The sequence below is a fragment of the Dipteris shenzhenensis genome, chromosome 7, assembly GCF_047967505.1.
Source record: "Dipteris shenzhenensis isolate YYH24624 ecotype China chromosome 7, Dip_SZ_1.0, whole genome shotgun sequence".
NCBI classification, from domain to species: Eukaryota; Viridiplantae; Streptophyta; class Polypodiopsida; order Gleicheniales; family Dipteridaceae; genus Dipteris; species Dipteris shenzhenensis.
The window spans coordinates 43291838-43317884 of NC_141602.1; the positions used below are offsets into that span (position 1 = coordinate 43291838).

Consider the following 26047-nt stretch of genomic DNA (forward strand, 5'->3'; position numbering starts at 1 on the left):
AGGAACATTGTGTTGTTGTTTTGTCTATGTGCGTGGAGATGCCAATTATCTCTTTGTAGAAGAAATCCGCTCAGTTTGTCTCTTCGGGTTAATGGAGGCAGAGCATGAAATTGGGTAGCACCACGTTGTTGTGCTCCGTGAGTTGGATCTGCACTAGGAAGGGTACGTAAATGGTTGGGAGATAGTGGGGAGACCGAAGGCCCGTCAAACTGTGTCTATTGTGAGCTGGTAATATGGGTACTCCGCATCTGCATGCATCCAAGTGGTCGTGCTAGTAGCTTGATTAGAGCTGTCGACAAACTCTACTGCCTGGAGGAGATCGAGGTGGCACAGTAATCTGCTGGCCACAACTGAGTGCAGCCCTTCTGCCTAGAGGTGCGATACTACTTCAAGATCCTATAGAGCTTGATAAGAAGCGGCATTGTGGTAGTATAACTTGTAGTCTTTTGCATTATATTTGAACTGCGAATGAATGACTATCCCCTAGAGATGCTCCAGCCAATCTTGTCAGAGGGGGGAGAACCGTGTGACCTGGACTACATGCTGTGAGAAGTTTTGCGCATCTTTGGTGTCCAAGATGCAATGTTTGCGGAGAGTACAAGTGGTTGATTATTGAGCCAATGACTCTCGTTGGTGGGTGGCCTGTTGTGTAGAGGGTATTTGTTCCATCTGGTCGGGGAGTGGAAGGGACATGGTGCGTGAAGAAGAAGGGGTGGCAGAATGGGAAAAGCTCAAGAGGCTTCATTGGTCAACTTCTCAATATAAAAGAGGTAGTGAATGCTAGTAGAGTGCGAGGAGGTGGTGAAGATATACAGAGAATAGTAGCAAGAATGATTGGGGAGCATTTGGAGGTTGTGAAAATTTGTCAAAAATTTTAGCACATTTTCGATACAATGCCGAGTAAGATCCTGCAGAATGAGGCCAGCTATAGCTATTTATATAAGGGGCCTAGTAAAGCAGCGGGTTAGCTTTAGCATTGCGATGACTGGTGTTATTAAAGCAACAATTGGCATTAGCAGCGGATTAAAGTAGCAACTCGGCATTAATAAAGCAACAGGTCAATGTTTATGTGATAGCGGGTTGCTGTGTTAGGAGTTTGGGCGTTATCATTAAAGTAGCAGGTGGCATTAATATAGCAACGATCGATGACTGGCATTGATTTTAGCGCAGCGGGTTGTGAGTCATTGTGTTAGCTGTATAGTAGCGACGATGAACTCAGTCATCACACGTTACCAGTCCTCAGTGCATTATCCTTACAGCAGCAATGACGACTGACTTTTGTGGGGCTTGTTGAGGAATGTGTTCGAGTGATTGGCTGCCCTGGACTTAACGTAAGTGGATGCGAGTGCACGTGAAGTGATGTGGATGATGGTGGTGAATACTGAAAGTATTATGCTCTGACCCTACCCTCGTCTTGGTGAGTGGGTGACTTGGTGGATGGAGTGCAAGTGGACCCATGAACCTAGTCACCTAGTTGGATGGAACTAGACCCTTGTGGAGTGGAGGACTTTCAAATGCATGGTAAAGATTCTCTTTTACCTAAAGATGAAATGGAATTGATCACACCCTATCTTCACCTACTATTCAAACTCCCTATTCTCACCTAGACTGAGTGCACAAATGATAGACTGGGTACTTAAAGACTTAGAGTACCTAGCATCTCTCTAGGCCGCATACTTACTCAATGCACCCGTAAAGAGCATCCTTGAAGCATGTAGACAATGTCGCGAGTTCGTTGGTATCAAATTGCTTCAGTCAAGTGACTTCTTCAACTAATAGTAGAACCACTTGAAGCTCGGCATAAACTTGAGGAATTCATCGAGTCCCTGTGGTTCTTGCAAGGGGAGTGGCACTTTCCTCAGATGTTTGTGGTACAGAAACCACGGCAGGTTCTTGTGGGTCTATATCCTTTTTAGAAACAAGTTCTTGTTGATCTACCGTGTTCTTGCCGATACCAAGGATAAGGTTGAGGCTAAGCGTGATGAAAGGTACTTCACAACCTAGCCTCACCCTTTACTTTGAGTGCAGTAGGTTCTTGTGGGTCTGTACCATGTTTAGGAACAAGTTCTTGTGGAGTTGTTGTGGCGGCTCATATGGTTGATCCCTATAGCATAATTACTCAAGGGAGTTTCCTTGTGGTTGCCTTCTAGCTGTATTTTTGTGTGAGGAGTCAACAATAGGTTCTTGTGTATCTACCTCATTTTTAGAGGCAAGCTCTTGTGGTACTACTGTGTTCCTTGTCATAGAGGAGGGGGAGAGCTTAGGCTCAATGGGAGACTTGGAGCCTTAGGCACCTATATGAGGCTATTGCCTTGGTAAAGTCCTTGAGTCTCCAGTGGAGTGGTGCTTCCATTGACCTTTTGTCGGTTTGCATCTTTGAGAAATGGTTTTTCATAGTCACATAGCTTGAATCTTCGTGGATGTAGGACTGGGGTAAGAAGGAGAAGATGCATACTTACTCCAGCCATGCATAGCCTCCAAAGTTGAAGCCGAGGCCATAACCTTGGAAACCAGTAGGAGTTCTTGCCCTTGACTGGTCGAGGCACTGGAGGGATCGATACAGTTTGCAGTAAGGCCATTACCCTTTTTGGCTTGGCTGTTGCAGGTACTCTTGGGTTAGTAACTATAGTGGATGAGGAAGCTTTTGTTGGGGCCATTAGAGTCCTGAGCTATCTGCCAACCTTTTGTACTTCTAATGTACTGTCAGTTGCATTGCAAGTTATGGTAACTAAAGTGCAACCATCATTGGTAAGAGTTGTGATGCATTCTTGCCAAATCAAACTGGTAGTTAACTTCCCAACACCATGTCCTTCCAAGGATAACTTGTTCGTCCATAACACCTGTCGACATAACATAGAATCTAGTAGCCACACGATGGTTATTAACTGATAAAGGAATTTCAATACAACCTATAGCGGGTGAGATTTTTCCATTTACCATGATAGGCATAGGTTCAAGAGGTACCTTGAATGTTAGGATTTGAGTGTATATCTCATATGAAATCAGGTTATGGTTGGCACCTGGGTTGATGAAGGCTTCAGCGGAGCATATGGTTTACCTACACAATTGAAAATTTACCAGTAGCCTTGCTTGGGCTATGATAAGATATTCCATGGGATTTAAGCCTTCCACAGATGCTTTGCAAATAGTTATGAGCCTTATTTCTTGCTTTGTCTTGGCACACCCTAGCATCTTCTTTCACTTGTCGCTTCATTCAAGCGACTGCTTTTTTGAGCTCCTTTTCTTGGTGGATGGTTTCTAATGTTTGAAGTGTTAATGGGCCATAGTAGCACATAATCTTGCTACCATTAATTTAATCATCCATTTCAATACCATAAGGGGTCACGAGTCGCGACCCTTGGGGTGTGATTTCTACAATCTCATATGGACCCATCCCTCGGTATTTAGTGTTTGAAGAGTTAGGGGACCATACTAACATTTAAGCTTACTCCCATTAATATAGCCATCCATTTCAACTCTGTCAAGGATCATGATGTGGCATGACCATTGTAGCATGATTTCCACAACTTGATATAGACCAACTCGATATGGACCCATGCCATGATATTAAGCTTACACTTATTCTTCCTCATGCTGTATAATAAGCACAAGGATACCTTCCTTAAGGTCCATGTTTTGAAGATTGCGGTCGAACCACTTTTTTCGGTGAGGTTTTTTTACCTTGATGCCGTACACCATCTTAATCTTATCTCATCAAGCATTTTATCCTCTTAGGAATGGCCTCTTCTAATAGTCTATCTCAAATAGCCACCCTTAGCCTTGGAACTATAAATTCCGTGGGCATAATTGCCTCAACCCCAAATGCAAGACCAAAGTGCTGCGGTGAGTTTGTGTTCCCTGTAATTATGACTGGCATGAGCCTTGCACCTTACAAGTCATTGTTCAACAGAAAGTCTTATTAGATCTTCTAGCTTGGCCGTTTGCTCTAGGGTGGTAAGGGGTAGATTTTTCATGGATGATTAGGAACGAACTCATTAGAATATGAATTGTGTCATTGATAAAGTGAGTTCCTCAATCACTCACAATTTTGAGTGGGAGTCCGAAGCGTGACTTAACGTTCTCATACAAGGACTTGGTGGTTTCTCTCACATCAGCCTTCCTGGTGGTCTTGGCTTGTCAGCACACTTTGTGAAATAGTCAATAGCCACGATAATATATCGGGCTTGCCTCCCTTTTTCTCTTTGCTAGACAAATTGGTCCTATAATATCAATGCCCCATTTTTTGAAGGGTTGAGCGGTAAGAACTCCGGTAAGAGGCATATAATCTAGCTCAAGAGGTATGGAAGTTTGCTGGCAATGGTCACAGTGCTTAACAAATTCGGCCGCATCCGCAAAGAGAGTGGGCCACCATAAACTAGCTTGTAACACCTTGTGGCCCATCAAGAAAAGGAACTTAAGAAGGAAGTTGCCCACATGAAAAGGCATGCAATAGAAGAGGCTCAAGCCTGCCAAGCTAGGTTGAAACAACTGTGGCTCATATCAATTTATAAAGCAGCAGTGGAAGGGCTAAATCCTATGGAAGATCTAACCATTGCACTTGGTAGAGTGCATGTGGATTTTTAGTTATGCAGGGAAACAATCTGCTCTGCTAAAGCATTTGTGGACCCCTAGGCAAGTCATAATTTGATCTCTTAAGGGTTTTGCAACAAACTCTTAGCATCTGAGGTAACTCTTGAGTCCAATCCTGCCATTGTACGTGCTGTGAATAGGTAGAGCATGCCAACCATGGGATATGTGAAAATACCAATATTAGTAAATAACCATAGTGTGGCAAGTAGATATTATGTGATGCCTACAGGTGCCTTGGGCAAACAGGTGATCCTCGATAGGACCTGTTGTTGAGTAGTTGACTACCGAATTGACTGGTGTGAGCATACAATGACATTGAAAAATGATGGTCTCACCTTGGTGGTCTCAATTGGTTTTGGAACCTTGAAGTCAAAGATGTCCTTGACCTATGAGCCCAACAACATGCTCACCCCAATCAGCAAGAGAATCATAAGTCCACTAATTATGGTCCAAGCTTCGCCCCTACCACTATTAGCACTTTAGGTGGAAAAGTCAGTGGCGCCTTCCTCCTTCAATGAGGATCCCACCAAGGCACCAAGAAGAAAGGCAAGCAGGCCACTAGCAACTGTATCCACCCTATCAACAGCCGCAACCCTTGCCTCTCCAAGTTAAGAGAAAGGACATTGTTGGATTCCCAAAGGTATGCTTCAGGCAAATACTCTCTAATCTCCAGAGGATCAACTTCGTCATGCAGTTTTTCTTCCACCCTTACTTCCTACACCGATTTGTGTGCGAGCTACTAAACCAAGGAGATTGCAAAGAAGGAGATGTGCAACAAAAAGCAAAAAGCAAAGAAGTCACCCCAAGAGGATTCCTAAGAGACTGCTAGAAGCTCAGGGCTACTATGAAGGCAATGAATATATTTGGGTACCTAAGACCCACCACACAGCTACTCCACCTTCCCTTGAAATCCCCATGGACACCAATCAGTTTCGGTGTCATCAAATGGCAAGGTAGCAGTATCACCACAAGAACCTACCTCTACAAGAGAGGTAGACCCACAAGAACCTATTACTCAACCATCAAGGGAAATATCACTAAGGAAAAGTCACCGGCGACCCCCTTATACCCACAAATTATTATGTTGCAAGGTAGGATGTCATTGACAACTGCAACAGTCACACAAGGACCTGCTCCTAAAAAGGGAGCAGAGACACAAGAACCTGTTGCATCCAATCAGTGAGTTTCGATGGGTTCCCAAGAACAAACTCTTAAGTTCATCCTATATGTTTGCTTCTACATCAATAGCCACCACGGTAGCTCCACAAGAACCTGCTCTCAAAAACAAAGTAGTGCCACAAGAACTTGCTCCATAAGAACCTACTCCTGAAAACAAAGCAGTGCCACAAGAACCTATTGTTGTCCCTACTTTGAGGATGCCAACTTCAGGGACAGCCATCCACACAAATGAAATCAAAGACCAAGCTATGCCATAGGTTTATCAAGACCTCAAGGTCCTACTACTCATAGATGTTCGTGTTGGAACCACACAAGTCAACATCGATGCGCTCACGGCACCATTTGTTCACAACTTAAGGTGCATATCTCTGCTCTCCTTATAGTCGTGCTCAACAAATATGCCACTTGGAAAGAGGCAAGGTATGCCAAACCCCGAAATTTTGATTTTCTAGATGATGTCGTCATGTCTAGGTGAAAATAGAAGGTCGTAAAAATAGCTGAAAATAGGGAGTCTCCGTAGTAACAAAGTTTGAGTCCTTAGGTGACAATATCATTTTGTGCTGAAAATCAATGCAAGCACTGCAAGTCTGTACTGACAGGGCCAGAGACACCACACGTCACCTTAGGTGACTAAGGTTCAGAAGTCTACACAAGGTGTCCATAGATCATTCCATCTTATTCTCAGGCAGAACAGCAACTTTGTTCACAGGCCTTAGTCAAGAAGGGTGTCAACATGCCTCCCCCATGCACTCACAAGTCTATATGCCTCCTCGATGCACTCACAAGTCAACATGCCTCCCCCATGCACTCACAAGTCCATATGAATAAAGTTTAGGAAGGTCAATGTGTGAGTCAAATCTATGAACATGTCTAGAAAAATTAGTTTGTTGCTTTAAGGCTAACGCAGTGCAACTGCTAATGCAATGACTTCTAAAGCGATGATTGCTAACGCAAATGTCGCTACTATATGCCTAACACAACAACTCTAGTCCCGCTATGATATAATCAGTCATTGCTGTGCTAATAACATTGACCCATTGCGTTACAGGTAGTTTGAGCTGTTGTGTTACTAGTATTCCTATATAAGAAAGCAATCCATTCTACACCACCTAGTATTTTAGTGTACGAAGGTGCTTACAAATTTTTGTAGGAATTCTCAAAGCATCCATATGCCCTCAAAACACACTCCCGCCCTATGTCAGATGACTCCACATGCTTCATGGACGTTGAAAATTTCTTCTCCATAGAGGAGCTTGTTTTTGGATTTGAGCACAATATTCCAAGCCACGAAGCCTCCTCCTTATTCCCATCTTCTACTATGCCATCCAGCTCTTGTACTATCTTCATTCTTCTGTCTTCCCAAATGGAACAACCCGAGATCCAGCCCACTAATGAGCCCGAACAGTTAGCCCAACAATCTACCTCTTGACCTCAAAAGAAGCGCCGCTTCACAGATATAGACACAATGGAAAATTATACGGAAGATAATATGCAAGTAACTAGATTTTCACCCCCTGGTACAGATTGGCTAGAGAGAATTCAAGAGGTGGTTGTGCACTCTCAGTTCCAACGCAATGCCAAGGACTTTGAAGCCCTCTAGCACCAAGCCACCCTTGATTGGCAATAACACAAGCTCGGGCAGTCTTGGAATCTTGCTCTAGAGATTCAACTGGCTCAGCAGGCCACCTAGATTAAGCACTCTCATGTCCTCCTTTGTTGTCTCTTTGTTCATGAACGTTGAAAGCCATTGATGCTCCCAAACACAGTCGTATTGTTCCTACTAAGGGATTTTCTTTGTCCTCATTGACTTTTATTGTTGATAAGACTTGGCTACTTTTTCTTGTACTTAGTTTATTTGTGTTGATACTCTATTGCTAATTTTGAAAAATTGTGTACATCTTTGATAGGGTTCAATATTTATTGCTAGCATATCTTTGAGATTGATGAGCTCTTCTCTTTATTCTTGTATCTCACTGTTTTGTTTTCCATGGCATGAAGTAAGTATGTTTGTTATATTGCTATTGTTGTAGTTGTTTGAGTTAGGCCACCTACTGCTGCCAAGCATCTTGGGATTCATTCATTAACTTTATTTACCCTTTTACTCTTAAAAACATCCTTGATTTGTTTTCAATTTTGTATGTGTCTTTTCTTATTGGAAACCAATGTGGCTTAAAAGCCGTTGAAATTGCCAAAGAGCTTTGTGTCAAGCTGCAAGAAACCAAAGAAGTTCTTGCCACAGAGTGATCCAGAGTTGAGGTGGTACAAGGGGATTTTGAAGCCCTCCAGCACCAAGCCACCCTTGATTGGCAACAACACAAGCTCGGGCAGGCTTTGTTGGGATATCTCAAGGTGTATGCCTCAGGCACACCTTAGTTTCTATGTGTGAGTGCTAGAGGCACAATTAGGTGCCCATAAGCACAGTTAGGTGGTGGTAAGCCACATAGGATGATTGAGAGAATCTAGGAGCAAATTGAGGAGATGATTGTGGAGCTCTAAAGTCATCAATGATGTCAGTGGGCATGTAAGAGGTGCCTACATAAGGACCTCACTCTTCTTCATTCTATATGCAAGTATTCTGAGTTTGTGTTCACTCTATTCTTTCCTTTCAGTTTACCAACATGGTATTAGAGCCCTTTGATCCCCCTTGATCCCATTTCTGCCACATCATCATCTTCTTCTCCATCTTCTCCTTCACCATCTCTTCCTCTTCTTCCCAAATTTTGCTAAAGCCTGTTCTCCTCCGTTTCTCTGCCATTCTCCAAGCCCTTCCTGCTGGAGATACATCTCGAAGGGGCGAACCCTTGGCTACAAGGAATTAACGTATCATCACCTCTGCTCGACGACATTGCATGAAAATCGACGACTGTCTTTCCTACGTTTTCTTTGAGACTGCTTCATACTTCTCTAATCCCTTTCAGAGGGAGCTTCTCCATACCTTGAGCTATCTTGTGCTGAAATCTGAGCAGCATTACTGCATATTCAAGGTGAAAATAGAGAAAAACCAGTCGAAAATGAAGAGGCAAGCTATGGCGCTCTGACGCGGATTTGTGCCCCTTCTCCTCAGTGGACCTTCTATGGTATATGAGCTTTCTTTTGCCTTAGAAACCCCCTTTTTCTTTGCTTTGGAGAGTGAGATACAAGCCCTCCAAGTTCAGTCCTTTGTTTTTGATAGTTTTGACAAAGTTTTGAAAGTGATGCTACATAAGATGCTACTTTAGCATTTCTGAGTTTTTAAAGTTTTGAATAGCATCAGTACAACTGTGGCTTCAGCTTTGCTTTGAGTTGCTATACTTGGTTTTGATTGGAAAGCTTTCATTTAGCCACCTCTGTGAAGCATGTAAGAAAAAGCATCATTGATTGAAATTTGGTCACAAGTCTTTGCTACATTAAATGCTTATATTTTGAAGCCTTTCAGTTGTTATTCTAGCCTTGTAAGAGAGAAGACACTACCCAATACCTGGGTTAGACCCTCTCATGGTTACCATATTGAATATATATAAGTTCAATGGTAAGGGCTTCCACACATGGCATATGAAGGTGAATTTGCATTGATGAGGGAAACTCTCTGGGGACTTGTCAAACCGGCTTCAACTTCTTCTTCTACAACCTCCAATGTTGGAGAATACTCAGCTTTGACACGCCCGGCAAGGGATCCTGCTAGAGAGGAGAAAGCATATGGTATCATTGCTCTTGCTTTAGGAGATGATTATATTCATCACATCTCTGACTTAGAGTCTCCTTCAGAAGCTTGGCAGAAGCTTGACATGATTTTTGGTGCTAGCTCTCACATCTCAAAATTCATGAAGCTATCTCCTAGATGACGATATGGATATCCTAACAATATTTTACCATCCCATTGTATAAAATTTTCTGGCATGGACTAGAGTGTTATAGGATTCCTTAATCTTCACCATGGATACTCCACTACTAGAACTCATCAAGCCATCCGCTTTAGAATTTGATCCTTGTAACCCAGATTTCCTATGCCAAATTCTCGAATGGATGCAAGAGTTGGTCGAGGTGATGCCAAATACATTTTTCACCGCCTCTTCCAACGAATGGTATCCCCCTATGAGCATAATAGTTTTGCACAATAATATCCTTCAAGCCCTTCAGAATATGATTCAAACCCACATAAGCCAGTTTGATGATTCTCACATGGCATACCCAATAAACGTATAGCCTGAGGATGTGGATGCGGCTTGAAATCTAACTCCGTCCCACAACCACTCGCGCCCTCACAACTTGACACTACACCTAGCCTCGACCCCAACTCCACCATCACATGCACACTCACAAGCACATGCCCCACTCCACTTCACAGCATGACACCACGGATACGTAGCAACATTTATCAAATAAGAGGGAATTGGAGACATGGGTACCACTCACTGGTACAAGATCTTGAAGCCCATGCTCTTCTCTGATATGGAGGGGCCTTATGAAGAGGAAGACCAAGAGAAGGTCGACGAGCAACCCCATGAAGAAGAAGTTCAGGCCGCAATAGACAAGTGTCAACTCTAAGCCATAGAAAACTCAAGCACCTTTACACAGTGTACAATGTTATGTCTTTAAATGGGCTTGCTACAATTGCAATTGGTTAAAAAGAGAATGTGTGCGGTAATCAAATTAAAGCTATGATCCTTAAGGCCACAAGTTCTGTGAGCTATAATGAGAAGAAACTTGGTATTGTCTCTTTCTTGTGAGATCCAACATCAAGGGTGCTTAGATATGACTTGGTGCTTAAACATCAAGAGTGGTTAAGCATGGCTCGATGGTATGTCCAAATGACATGACAACAAAGGTACATATAATCTACTCATATAGTTTTACTTTTTCTTTGCCATTGCTTCTACATTAATTAATGGTCTTTAACTTAATGCAGAGGCTCCCATAGGGGGTGGACAAGAGCGATACACAAGAGTTGCATGATCTTGAGTACAATTATGTTAGACTTGGAGGAAGAAATTGTCCTTGTAGATGAATTGCCATGTTTTTTACTCATGCATGCCTTTGTTTGTAATGGTTTACAAGTGCAAGGTGGGAAAAGGGAACTTGGGAATGATTTTAAAATTGAAATTGTGAGTAGATGTGGAAGAGATGGATTTTGTCTTTGAAGGGAAACCTATAGTAGATTTAGTAACTCACCCTATAAATAGCATGGCCAAGACCTAGACCATGTAGGTAAGACAAAGAAAGGCAAAGAAACCCATAGGCCAAACCCTTGATGCTATCGTTTCTATCTACCCAATTTTTATTAATGGTGATAAATTGTTTAAATAATATGTACGGCCTCACTGTAGTATAAAATATCCCAAATTATATATATATTTTGGACCTACATCTCCAAAATGTTCAAAATACTGCATTCTACTTGGTGCTAAGTGAGCGCAAAATGCGTCATGTGGCACCCGGGATGTGAGCTGAGTATGGGGTCCCCAGATCTCACCCCTTAGCCACCCACCAAAGCTCCACAGTCTCCCAGAAGGTCTCAGGAGGGGATGATTGTGGAAGGCTGAAGAGGCTAACATATACAAGGTCTCTGCAAGGGTAGATATGCTTATGAGATGGACATCCCCTCTTGTACACATGGCAATAGTGCATGGCCCCCCTCAATTCTTTTGTATTTTCCATGGTCTACGCTACACATGCGAGGGTGAAGACCATTACCTCCAACACCCCCCTATGGACAAACCCCGAAGCATTAAATCCAAGCATTGAGACCAGCACAACAAACAACACCATGTGGACAAACCGCGTAGGGTCAACAAATCCAAGTTGCCCAAATTGCCTCAAAGACCACACAACAAACCATGCCAAACTTCAAGATCACATTGAATCATGGCACTTCACGATGAGTGGCACTTAAAGCCTACTTGTACAAATCATGATGCCTCTGCACAAGCACTCAGATCCAGGGTCTAGAATCCAAAAACTGCGCAGCCTGCCATGTTTCAACAGATGCGACAATCACCACCAAAACCTACTCTGATATCATGTGAGCCCAAAATGCACCATGTGGCACTCGGGATGTGAGCCGGGTACGAGGTCTCCAAGTCCTGCCCCCTAGCTGCCCACCAAAGCTCCAAAGTCTCCCAAAAAGTCCCGAGAGGGGATGACTATGGAAGGCTGAAGAGGTAAAATATATACAAGGTCTCCCCAAGGGTAGATATGCTTATAGGATGGACATCCCCTCTTGTACACATGGCAACAACGTGCGCCCCCCCTCATATTCTTTTGTATTTTCCATGGTCTACGCTGCACATGCGAGGGTGACAACCATTACCTCCAACACTAAGGTGGACTCCTAACTTTCCAAAAATCCCCAAAAGGTTAAAAATACCATGTCTACTTTTGTTTCCTATGAAGTAGAGCTCTATAAAGTATGCAAGAAACAACCAAGAGCAAAGCACTCAAGGCTTAAATACATCATGTTGAGCATGAAATGTGAAAAAATACTACTCACTGATATCTAGGCATATACAAAGCATGAAAGAAACAAAGTGTGTGGTTGGAAGTTCCATAGCATGCCATTAAACTTCTTTGAAGAGGAGTCATCCACCAACCCATCCTCATCATCAATATCATCCATATCATCCCCTCTTATTGGTCTGGGTACTCTACTTGGTCATCTTTGAAGTCATCCCTTTAGTTCAGTGCTCTCCTATCCTCTTCACGTTGCTCTTGGCCCCAACTCCTTCCTCAACCTCTGTAGTCGCATCCTCTAGCATCTTTTTCGCTTCAAACTCCTATTAAATGCCTTCAAATTTCTAGCCCTTCTCCTCCACTAAGTACCAGAGGATCTCAACCATTCCCTTTGGAAAGTAGTACATACTCCTCAGGCGTGCAATCCCTTTTGCACTTCATTTTTTCATCCTTCTCCTCCTCCAAGTACAGGAGGAATTCTGTCGTCCCCTTTGGAAAGTAGTCCATACTCCTCACGTGTGCACCCCCTTTTGCACTTCATTTTCTATCCATACAACAACACGTTAAATTTAGCAAACGATCAATTTAAAAAATAGTTGTGCATCACTTGAAGAGGTAAGATTTGAAGCGGTAGTCAGTGAGAGAGCTTATAAATAGTGTAAAATCAATCTACCCCATCAAAATCCAAGTGGCATGTGTCCGACTTTTGCAACCTCACTAATTCACCTCCTATTAATTGAGTTTGGTTTCATTTTAGCTCCTTCCACATGGGATTCCCATTGGCTTGGCTACATGAGGCTCTTTAAAGAGATTTTTTTTGCTATGCTTAAGAGTTTGTTTCATTTTAGTTGACACCACTTTCCACCACAAAAAGAAAATTCTTTGGCATGGGGAATTCTTTCTTCAATCAATCTAGTTGGGAGGAAAGGTCACCCCAAGGATTCACTCTTAGAGACAAGGGGACATCACATACATTCATGTACCTTAAGAAACCCCCTATATATTGCCAAAAGTCTACTATGTCCCCGCCCCCCCCTGTTCCTTAAATCTCTGTTCTTTCTAAAGCATTTAGATTAGACCTTAACAAAATTACTTTACATTCCGTCAATAATGACGCATCCTATATGACAACTATAAGTGTGGCCAAGTAGTTTTTCAAACTCTTGTTCTTATACACACAATTGTTACCTTGATTCCTCTTAGGCCTACCCCCCGCACAATGGCATGGTCCCCTAGCTTAAATTTAATATTGGGGAAACATAAAAAGAACCCCCACCCCTAATGTACAAGCTTATGCCTCAAAAAAACAAAAAAAAACATCCTATTTGACACTCACATGATATCATAAGTTGCCCCTTGTGAATCCCCCTAGTTCACATCCTATTCAAGATTGCCTTCCCATGGTTGTCTTGGATTAGGGCCCCATTGTCAATAATATAGGAACTTATGGCCCCATTGTCAATAATGTATGAACTAAGGATTGTGGAATGATCAGCGGCGTCTTAAAGGCCCTCTAGAAGTGCAACATGAGGGAGCAGACATCTCATAACTACTTGCCACCTCACCTATGCCCTACATTACAACTCTTACTACCTCATCCATGCCCCTACCACAAAAGCGGACCCTTTCGCTACCTCATCCACATATGGGCACTTGAGGTACTCATCATCACTTCCACTGAACTAATTCATGTTGGGGTTGCTTGGATATTAGCAAGATTGTCTTAGAAGGAGCACTTCTCTCTCCCATCGTATGACATATCTTGATAAGAGGATTGAGTGGTTGAGATTGCTATAAATGATCATGTTGTTCTAGCTACTACTATAGAGCATCGTACTATTTCTAATATTGATATTGGTGCGATTACTATGGATACTACTAAGCATATTGTCGTGCTACCACCACCACCGTGGTACCACCATCATCTATATTGATCCAAGAATTCTCTCTCTACCATATTCCAATTATACGAGGGTCCCTTGGCATTTCCTCCTAGCTAGCAAATGTGATGGACATACATGGTCATTTTACCACCTATTTTGATTGCATTCTCAAATATGGTACTATGGTAAAAAACAAGGTTAATTTTCCATGATTATTTGCATCCCATGGGTCATCATATATTGAGTCACCTTCTTAGTCATGTCACACAAAGCTACATTTTCTCATTTTCTTAGTGATATTATTTTTCCAAGAAAGAAAGAAAAGAGTGAGAAATTTTCCAACATGATTCTCCATCTTTGCTAGAATGGCAATCATGAACACAATGGCATATCCATTCTACAATGACATTCAACATTAGCACATCAAGATGGAGGACCAATTTACAAAGTGCATTCTCATTGGGTGGAAAGTCCATATCATCCTTATATGGAATTTCAAATATAAGCACAATAGTGTTAAGACAAGGAGTAAATGATAATATACAATTGTATGCTTGTAGTTGAGAAGAGTTTGCTTCTCTGTGAGATCCTGAGAATGTGAGATGAGGAAGGGAGAAATATGGTTGAGACAAAGTGGTCTTTGGAACTCTAGATCTCCCATGGTTCATTTTACAGATTTGGAATTCTATGGAGCTGGTATCTCCCGCTTTTGCACTCATTGTTTTATATACAATTGTGCCTTGTCTTGCGATCATTTTATCTAATTTCAATGATCACAAGCATGGAGAGGCAACCCTTTCTTTTATGAGTCCCTATTTGACTTGATATGGCGTTTCCCCCACAGTCTCGGCTCTTCATGCTTAGCATAGTGCATTGATTTCTTGAGTGGCATTTTTTCCATTTTTATTAATGCTTTGGATGAAGCATCTGTACCTTGAGTCTTGTACTCTTGGTTGTTTCTTTCATACTTAATAGAGGGTCTTTTTCATTGGAAGGGAAGAAAAGAAGACCTCGTTACAAAAGTGGAAGGGGGGTTAGTCCCTTTAAAAACCCCTAAAAAAAGAGAGATTTCTCCCTAGAAAAGCACACTGATAAGCAGTAGAACACAAAATTACAGCTTTTTAATCTGAACGTTACCCAAGAGAACAGCTGCAAGATCCTTTAACTTGCCTTGGACTGACAACAGGCAGTCTTGGAGGAGACCTTTCAGTTCACTGACCATCAACTCTACTTCAAAACCTAAGCATGTTCTCGTGGGAAAACAATGGAGTTACTGATTTTCCTCACAGCATAAAGAACTGATCCCCTAGAGGAAGGCCATATCAGAAGCATGTTGGAGTTAAAGCCTCCAAGATCCCCAAGAAGGGAATTCACCAAGAAATCTTGACCTTCCTAGTCCAAACCAAGAAGAGAGCTCTCCGCAAGATAAACCTGATCCAAGATGCATTTTTGTGTTGCTATGTTTGGTGTTGTATTCTGGCTCATTAGAAAAAAGAGAAATATTTGATTGCTTCGTTGTAACCCAATATGAAAAACTTCCCAAATGAGAAAGAAAACCCAAACCTGGAGTGTCATCAGCAATAGTCATTACTAGCACATGATCCCAAAATCCTGGGACTTCCACATGAGAAAACATAACATCGACAGACCCTAGAAAACTCATGATTGTGCATGCACTGATGCAGCATACCAACAGGTAAGGTTATGCAAAGAAAAATATATTCATGGATGCCTCATTAGTGTCTTGCAAAGTGTTGAGACCTGTCTGAAGCGTTGTCGCAAGTTTATACCCTTACGACTGGAGTGTCTTCAGGTTCTCTGTACCATACTTGAATTGTGATAAAGATACCATCTCTCTTCGCATATTCCTTCACAAATAGTAATAATGCCTGAGATCCATCATCTAAGAGACGCATTTGGAGGACTAGGCATGGGTATGGGGAGTTAGATGTGTTACCATACCTTAGGATGGTGATGCAGTGAAGATTTGTGTTGAAAAGAGCAACGTCTACCTGCAGAAAAGGTGGACAATATATGGGTAGAACAAACATTTGAACACGAGTGCAGTAGCATCCAAACATATTTTGCAAGTGTGAAGGGCTGTTATCTCTGAGACATCCTGCTGCTGCACAAAATAACTAACTAGGGCTGCTTGTACCGAAGCCTTTGGTGGGGATGATATGGGGTTTCATCCAGACTGCCAATGGACAAATACTGAAGAATCAGGAATGAGGAAAGGATTTGTCTTGACCTTTAGAAAGTTTTTCACATTGCAAAACTTGAGCAAATAGGGCATGGATCGAATTCTACACAATATGGTGGAAATAGAAGAAATCGTGTAGTGGTTTACTCTAAGGGAGCATATTTATGGGAAAGAAGAATTTATTGATGTAAAAAACTAAATCATCCCGTGTTTGTGGAATCAACACAAATGCTGCCAAAACTGAGGCCTTATTTTGGCCAAAAATTAATTCTAAGCTAAAGATAGGATTATTAAGAGTCCTTCCAAAGGTTGGGAATTTCTTTCTACCTACAATGCCTCCTTCAGAAAAACCTCAAAGTTTAGATTTGTGCTGCTCCAAGCCGGTGGAATGCTATGCCTGTCGTTTCCTGTATTCTTCCCTTCTTTCTGCTGCAATGAGCCATCTGCTTGCACTTGCAGATGCTTAAATATACATTGGGTTCCTAAACTGAAGTGGTTTCGTATCGTTTCCCTTCTCAAGAAGATTCTTCTTTTGACTGGAAATTGAAGTGAGCTGATTTTCTTATTTTGGTAGAGCCTTGGTGTGCTTCTCTATGCATGAATCTTCGACACAGAGATCTCAATTGATTCTCTAGTCATGTAAGGCTGCTTTTTAAGCATTTTTTCCCAATCTGCCAAGGCTGAGCACTAGGTTGAAGTTTTTCAGAACCTTATTCCGGACTAGAGAAGCCGATTCCATTATCTGAACCCCACCAAAATACACGATCTGTGCATATTGTAATTCCAACAGCTGTATACATTATGGCAATGGCCGCCAGAATCCTTCAAGAATTTGCACCTGTTCATTGAATTCAGAAGATATCAAAGATCACAGTATTGTACACGACCAAATGCAAGTTGGCAAGTGTTAAAAGCATGGAAAGGCATCCCTTTCAAGATTAACCCCAACGAAGTACAGACATCTGAAGATCCTGATACTATTTGCGCACCAGAAACTTAGCATAAGAAGTCCCACAAGGTCGTTCAAGGCATTCAGTCTGCCCTGATAGGTACACGTAGACATATTACAAGATTGCAGATCTAGGGCGCTGCAGAATTTTTATAATGCAGGCATGCTCACAGTCACAAGTGGTATTCGCTCCAGCAATTCAAGAGTCAAAGATGGGAAAAAAAATTTAATGTGAATAAGAAGGGCATAAAGGTTAAAGGTGGGCTTGAAGGCAATCAGCAAAATTTTATAAGCACCGTGAGTTCACCAAAATTTCAAGTCTAAATATTGCAAATCCAAGTCACTTTCAAGTTTTTAAGTACTTCAAAACCATGAGAGTGATAAGGATTTTGAATACAATATCATGAAATGTAGATGCCATTGTACTGCTCTTCCCAGCAAGATCAGGAAATTGGAGCTAAAAACACACTCCGCAAAAAAGGTAGAGTGATACAAAGTAACTCACCAACGTACGCAGGAGCACTTATTGTACCTTCTGAACTGAGCTCTTTGTACCACTGTTGAAATCCTTTGTCAATCCACCACTGCAGCACAGACAAGGCTAGAATCAGTTTTCCTTTTAATTTGCAATCCTACTTCATGAACCCGCTGGAAAAGAGAGAACACAGTGATTTCTGCTATCCTGATTGTGAGTATAAATTTATCCTGAAGATGAAATATAAAAAGGCACAGAACTCTATACTACGAGGCAAGAACAGTGTCAAGTCAACAATACTCTTCGTGCAGGTTTTAGGAAAGCTTAGCATTAGAGGGTAACCACATACAAGACACGACCACATATGGGTGGGGAGTATTCCTAATCTCGCTTATTACCAAAAAAACAGCCCAAACCCTACTCTAGTAGACCTCACTCTATCTAGGTTCACACCTTATATTTATCATCCCACAATGGATTAATAGTCCATATCCTGCAGACCAAACACCACATATCCGAGTTCCCTATCACTCTGGGGTCCCTTGAACTCCTTGAAGAATACAATATATTCTAGTACTGATTGGTGCACATTTTGGCACCGTATTAAATACTCCGACAATGATGGCTTTGGTCTTGAAGGGCGAAGGTGTCCCAGATTCACCTAGATGTGGAGGTTTCCGACGCTTTCCCCTTGGAAATCATGCTAGAGACTCTAGAAGGAGAGAACGTTGTGGAGGTTTTTGGCTTACCAAATCAGTGCCTGCATCATAGAGGTATGGGGCATTTAGCCAAGGACTATCCCCTTTTCATGTGTCACACCGTTATTGGGAAGGGGGAAAACAGACTTTGTTTGCGACCCTCTGCCAAACCACAGCCTCCTAGGTTCCAAACATACCAAATGCTCCCCTAGGAATGGTTGGGGGAAGAAATAAGAGCAGATACGCAGCAAATAATGTGAGAAGGAAGGCAAGGAAATGATGAGGACACAATTGACCTGCACCCCCCCCTCCCCCCCACACCAATTCCACCTTTCCCCGCAACAATCGAAGCCTGGCTAAGAGTAGAGTGCAATAGCTTTTTTAGAGAGCTCCACCTCACCTCTAGATCCTATTATGGCTAAGAGTAGAGTGCAATAGCTTTTTTAGAGAGCTCCACCTCACCCCTAGGAATGGTTGGGGGAAGAAATAAGAGCAGATACACAGCAAATAATGTGAGAAGGAAGGCAAGAAAATGATGAGGAGGACACAATTGACCTGCACCCCCCCCCTTCCCCCCCCAACCAATTCCACCTTTCCCCGCAACAATCGAAGCCTGGCTAAGAGTAGAGTGCAATAGCTTTTTTAGAGAGCTCCACCTCACCTCTAGATCCTATTATGGAGGGCCTCCCCACTAAGGCACTGACACTTACTCGACTAACCATGCTTGTAGAGAGGAAGTAGTACAACTTTCCCCTGATCCCCTTGTAAGAGAGGGGGGATGACCATTTTCCGAGCGTCGCAAGTGAAGGAAAAAAAAAAAGCTTCCAACTATGTAAAACTATGACAAAAATGGATCGGAAGAAAACATACTTCCACTTGGAAATATGCAAAGTATTATAGCAATGCCTATTTTATACACAAATATTTACATGACTCTTTGGGAATGGTGAGTAACATAATGGGATGGCTTTTGAAAAAACCCACATGTAGAGTAGACTTCTCTATGAAAATTCCATTATGATCCTTCTTACAACTTTTACTTAATAGAGGGTGACATTGAAAACCCTCTGTCAACCTATCTTCATGAAAGGGTTTCTCCAAAGAAATCTCATTGAAGCAAGCCATCAAGGTAGTTTCGCCAACGAAACCACTTTGAAGTAGGTCTTCCAAGGTAGTTTTGCTGGCGAAACTACCTTGGACAACACTTTTAAAAGCGATATAACTTTCACATCCAATGTCTAAATATAGTAATTCAACCACTCAAATTGACCGAAAAACACTATTTGAGCACATCTATGGACTTAAATCTTGCATATATATAGTATTGAATATTACATGTATTTTATGAGAGTGATATACAAGACCAAGTTAATACTTATTTATAATAATTTAGACTTCTTTAGAAACATATCTATAAATATCTTGTTATTTATGCTATAGAAACACTAGAAAGCTCTTGTCATATTGATATAAATGTGTTTAATAAGATTATATATGTATAATATTATTCCATTGAGAGTGATTATGACAGATGTTTCTTAAAGGAATTACTTTTCAACACTTTTAAAAGGTAATAACAGGGGTACAAGGATGTCTATGAAAAAAAAAAAGTTAGATTATGTAAAAATGAATGAGTGACTATTGTGTAAATTTTTATGATAAAGGAATCTAGTTCTAGTGAAAATAAAAGTGTAAAAACCATGTTTCCTAAAGAAAAACCATTTTTTTAATCTCTTGAAAAACATGCTCGGATAAACTTGCTCATAGGTTTTTGCTCGTAAAAATGACACATCTGAGAGGGGCTAATATGTGAGCCCCACTCATCCATGCACATCTACTCCTGGCTTAGATAGGGATATCAAGAGGTGGTACATGGCTCTACTCTCATGCATGTTACATAGGATATGGCTTGCCCGAACATGTTAATCATGTGGTTCTTCACTAGAGATCAACGAAAAATGGATTCCATTGCTTTGTCCCAAATGCTGAAAAGTTGAAATCACAGAATGAGAGTGAGCTATCAAATGCTCCACTATTAAACATTGGAGAAAGGTCATATAACCTCCAATGGAAGCAAGTATTCCTACCGAAACTCCATGTAATTCCAACGGACCAAGCCCGTGAACTCATCTAAGAGCCTCTATAGCCTAGGCAACGCTTAGGACCCACTTTGTAGAGGAGAAAGGATGGGGAAGAAGATATCAAGAGGCAGAGAGTAGGGACAAACTGTGCGCTTGGTTGTGCGGACCGAAATGCTAGGTATTCCTTCGGAAACTCCATGTAATTCCAATAGACCAAGTCCGTGAACTCATCCAAGAGCCTCTATAGCCTAGGCAATATAGCCTAGGCAATGCTTAGGAACCACTTTGTAGAAAGAAAGAAAGTTTATTAAAGTCTTCGGGAGACCGATGGGTCTATGAGACTGTGAAAATCCTGATACAACGAGTTGTGGTAGTGGAGCTACTAAACGAGCATCCATACCAATGCAAAATGCAAAAATGCAGAATGGCAGTACTAAGTTCTAGGTACAACATAGTCATATCGATGGTCGACTATATATCAATCTCAACATCATCATCAATATCATCATCATCCCCAGCAACAGCAAGATATCAGGATGGATGAGGCAGTGGAGGCATGAAGTCGGCAATAGAGTGCTGTCGGCCACTCAGAGGTGCGGTACTGGCACGTCTCGTAGCTCTGCCTCTAACCACGGCTACTGTGACCCCCGTCGGTTGGGCTCCCGACTCTAAACAAGGAGGAGATGTCTCCAAGTGTGATCTGTGTGTCGACCCTCTGTCTGAGCTGTCGAGTCACGGGCTCCGGATCACGGTCATGTCGAGGCCTCCTCTCGTTGGGGTCCATGTGATCTAGTTGAAAGAACTCCGTGATAGAGCTCTGAGAGGGATCAACCGAGGAAGAAGTCTGCTCCTGTCTCCGTGCTTGAAGTATCCTCTCGCGGTGTCTAAGTGCCTCATGAATGAAACTTGCCAAACACCGCTGGTCTGGGTAGGAGAGGAAATGGGCTAAAATCCCATAACTATCTCTGAAGAGGCAGTGGAAACGTCCTCGGATCTCATAGTACACAGGACACCTGAAGATGAAATGCTCCTCTGTCTCAACCTCCTGTATGTCACATAGTGTGCATATGCGCCGCTCCCTGGCTAGTCACTCTGCTCTGCCGCTCTCGATGTGAAGTCTGTGTGAAGACACCCGAAACTGCCCAAGAGAGATCCTCATCGAGTGGGGTAGGTGAATCTGTGTGTATCCTGGTGGGTCAATGAAACCCTCCGCTGTGATATGTAAGAAGTGATCTCTGTAGAAGCTAAGCTTCACTGGGAGTTCACTCGGTTCCAACTAGGTCCGAAAAGTGTGTCGTGTGATAAGAGGGGAGAGAACGGAGCATCCATGCTATACTCGAAGGGAGATAGTCTATCCATATGGAGCCCCACTCGCTCAAACCATGTCTCTGTACGTGCATACCAGCACCTCTGATCTCCTCCTGCTGCAAGTGCCATAGAAGAGGATAGAGCTATCCATGGTAGCCTGCTACGCCCCGAGGTATAATCCCCATATTCCCTAACTCGGTACAGATATGTGATGACCTGAAATGCAGCATCTAGCTGTAAAGGGAGTGACCCAAACTCAGCCTGAATGATCTAGTGAGGAACGGATGACTTACCACAAATCATCCATGATAGCATGAGAACCTATAGCCGCTCCACACGGGCCCACTTTGTATCCGACAAGTCTGGCCCCCAACAAGGGCTGCCGTACATCCCCGCTGGGCGAACCAAGGAGTCAAAAAGCAACCCCTTGGTGCGTTGATCCTGAAAGTGTGAGCGGAAGCATTGCCTCTCTAGCCTGGCCAATGAGGCATACCCTCTACTCACCCTATGTAGGGGAGGGGACAAGTGTCCTACGGGGGCCTGTAAGAAGTCGTCCCTCTCGTACCACTGCCCACTTCCCCTCCTTCCGAGCCTGATCCCGCTGCTGCAGCAAAGAGCGCCTCTCCTCAACCTGTAGAGGTGTGAGGTCCTCATCCATAGAGATCGCTGGCTGATCTCGAAGGACTGACCTGCGTCGTAGAGCTGAAAGTCGTACCTGAGTGTCATGAAATTGTATGATTAGGGGTTGCTCTCGGTTGGGATCTCTCCCCACCCGCCATGCCCTCTCTATCCTGTGCTCAGCCACACCCAGGGTAGCGATCACGAACGCAATCGCATCTACCATCGGTGTAGCCTTAGTGCGTGGGATCCCGCGTACTCTGATGTTGAGAGCCTTATTGGCTCTATGCTACAGCTGCATGAGGGTAGCTGAAACAGTGACCCTTGCGGGTTCCCGTTTGGCACGTCAACCTATCTGGAAGTCTCCTCAATAGCAGATTGCATGCTCGCACTTTGTGCCTCGACCACCAGGGTGCTCCCTGTGGAAGTGTGTAACGCTGTGACCTCCTGTCGGAGCTGCATGTGTCCTGTCTGAGTCCCTGAATAAGACCCGCCTGCTCCCAAATGGCCCTAGCCTGCTCCTTTATGATGCGGCTCTGCTCCTGGTTGAAGCAGACCTGCTCCCATGCGAAGCGAGCCAGCTCCATCTCACGCTCACGAAAACTATGTATCTCCGTGAGTAGGGTCTCACGGGCCTCTGGTGTATCAGTCCACCCATGTCCATCTGAAACTGTGCTGAAAGGATGGGGAAGAAGATATCAAGAGAAACAGAGTAGGGACCAACAGTGCGCTTGGTCGTGCGGACCAAATTGCTAGTGAACAATGGAATCCATGGAATCCTCCTAGGGCTGTAAGGGGAAGATACCTAAGTAAAAATTGAGATGGATAAGGAAGGAGGCTAAGAGGGAGGATTTGTGAGAAGGTTTTCAAAGGGAGGTTTGGAGGGAAGGGGTTGTGAAAATGGTGTGCTTCATCTATCTTGGGTGGGAGATAGAGGATGGGATGCAAGATGAGAGAAGTTAACAACAGTCAAGGACAAGGGGGTGGTTAGATGGAGGATATTGGAGCAAGAAGGGGGAGGGAGGTGTGGCCATGGTGGCTTTGAATGGGGTTCTCGACAAGGGGGACTAGGCTATAATATGACGTGGTACTACCTCTCCTAGGATGCTTTTTTTTTTTCTTCGCTCAGACGCTCAAAAGATTTCGCTCGAAAAAAGTCGTTCTCGCCCCTAGCTAATTGATTGGGAGTTTTTGCTTTGACACTGATGGCATGGACCTAAGGTAGCTAGTTATGCCTCATAGCATGCCACCACACTTGGATTATTCACCCTTTGAACCTCCAACAATATCATGTAGAGTAAGTATTCTACATAGGCCTCAAGTTCTAGGAGAGTCTTGTTCACTACCCCCTTACCCTTCCTATTAATGATAGTGAACTGGAATATTGCACAATTTTCATGATCATGAAACACTATAGCCACAGAGATGATCCTTTGTCAAGAGCTACAATGCGTGTAATTGGTAGCTTGGTGGAAATACTCATGATCCATGGATGTGTGTTTTGGTGACACGAAGCATCTTTGAGATCTAGCTTGCTTGCACATAGGTGTACCTGCTTGTTCCACGGAGCACCTTTGAGATCTAGCTGCTAGTAGTGGGATAGAGTAGTAGAGTTTGCATGTAGTCACCAGAAGCAGTCTGAGATGTTTTCCATCAAGGCCAGCTCATGGGTGGAGAAAAATGTGGTTCAGTTTGCAAAGGGTAAGCGCAAGATTGCAATTTTTACATGTAGATCATCCAAACTATTTTCTTAATACAGAGCCTTGGATTGTTGGAGTTGACTTTGACGATCTAGAGTTTACAAAAGACGAGCTCCGAGTGATGTCTTTTTTAGTGGCCCTCCCGCAAAGAGCGGCTCTTAAAAACAATTCCTTTTCTCTATCAATGGCCGGGATCCTTGGTGGGAAGGACGCTCCTTTGGACATTGCAAACATGATGGTCTCTTGGAAAGGCTGGACCGTTTTTACATGGGGAACTCAATCATGCAAAGGAAGTACCACAAGAATCTTGGCAAGCATGATGTGTGACAGCACATCCCCATATTCCTATGTTGGAGCAGCATAGTAGAGGCATTAGCACTGGACCACCTCTACCGAGATGAGGAAGTCAGCCCTGAGACCATTACTAGACATACTTTGGAGGACACCTCCCTCAGAGCGGACTACTAGAAGCATAGGCAATCAATGATAGCAATGAGCCAAAACTGCACCTCGGGAGGCTAGATATGGCCTAGGAGAAAAAGTTTGTGATAGTCCTCTAAATGGGCTCTGGTCGGGGTCCCCCCTCCTCTGCTCTTGTATAACCTGATCTCTGGTCTCCCCTCCACTTCTCTTGTATAGAGATGCTTGAGGCCCATCCATGCACTGGTTGATAGATTTTATGTGGATGATAGGACTTTCAATAGAGATATAACTATTTGCATTGATCTCGGGGCATCTACTTGTAACACTATCCGATAGTATTTATGCTTTTGAGCACTGGATTTGCCAGTATTAGGATTCCAGATGCTTTCTATGCAGAGAAGATCTTTTAGTGTCAGTTATGCAAATTTGAGATTCCTAACAGTCTTTCTTATATTAGTGGTTTTTATGACTCCATGATCCAAATACTATCATGTATATTGCTTCATATTTTAAGCTTTCCTCCTTGTTGCAGAACCTAACATGACTGATAAGATTGAGGGTTTGGCAAACAGCCCTAGTGTTGGTGAACATGGTATGAGGATCTAACTTGATGTACCATTCACCAACTTGGATAACTACTTTACTTGTCCTTCACAAGGGTAAATGCCTAGGTATAGATGGATTGACCCCTATTTCTTCATGGCCTTTTGGGAGGACATTGGTGAGATGATCACTTCGACTTTGGAGTTATGCCTACTTAACTTAATGATGGTCTCATTTGTCTTAAGGGAGGGTACATGAACTTAATATAACAATGGAGGCCAATCACACTTTTGGAAACTACAAACAAAATATTAACGAAGGCAACATAGCCTTTACTCCCTAACTTGATACAGACTTGATACATGATACATAGACTAGCTTTTTGCATGGGATAAACACCTTTAATAATATCTTCTCATTTTGGGGGACCGCACATTTGCATGGATAGAGTTGCCAGGACCTAGGACTTTGAGAAAGCTTACGATGGAGTAGATTGGGGTATTTTTTGGAGGGTACAGTGCTGCGTTTTGTTTCTTCAATTCATGGATTAGAGGTGTGTCCTCTCTTTATATATCATCCCACAGTTAGGTTCTTATTAGAGGTGCCACAGGAGAAAGATTTTAGATAACCAGATCCATCTGTTAGGGCATTCTCTTTCTCAAATATTATATTATATTATATCACAAATGAGACCATCATTAAGTGAAGTAGGCATTACTCCAAACAAAATATTAACAAAGACAACATAGTCTTTACTCCCTAACTTGATACACACTTGATACATGATACATAGACTAGCTTTTTGCATGGGTGCAACACCTTTAATAATATCTTCTCATTTTGGGGGACCGCACATTTGGCTGGATAGAGTTGCCAGGACCTAGGACTTTGAGAAAGCTTACGATGGAGTAGATTGGGGTATTTTTTGGAGCGTACACTGCTGCGTTTTGTTTCTTCAATTCATGGATTAG

At 42.8% G+C, this 26047-nt stretch overlaps 1 protein-coding gene across 4 annotated transcripts in view; it reads right to left on the bottom strand.

Moving 5' to 3' along the window:
• Positions 1-16453: 16453 nt before the first annotated feature.
• Positions 16454-26047, bottom strand: part of LOC147900382 (kinesin-like protein FLA10) — a 211085-nt gene continuing 201491 nt past the window's right edge. For all 4 annotated transcript variants that reach the window (XR_015541331.1, XR_015541330.1, XR_015541329.1 and 1 more), the window contains 2 exons: positions 17736-17814; positions 16454-17119 (listed from right to left, as the gene is read on the bottom strand). Coding sequence is in view for 1 of the 4 variants with exons in the window: in XM_087377302.1 (XP_087233428.1) it covers positions 17106-17119; positions 17736-17814 (93 nt within the window). In the remaining 3 variants the exon portion in view is untranslated. The remainder of the gene's footprint in view (positions 17120-17735; positions 17815-26047) is intronic.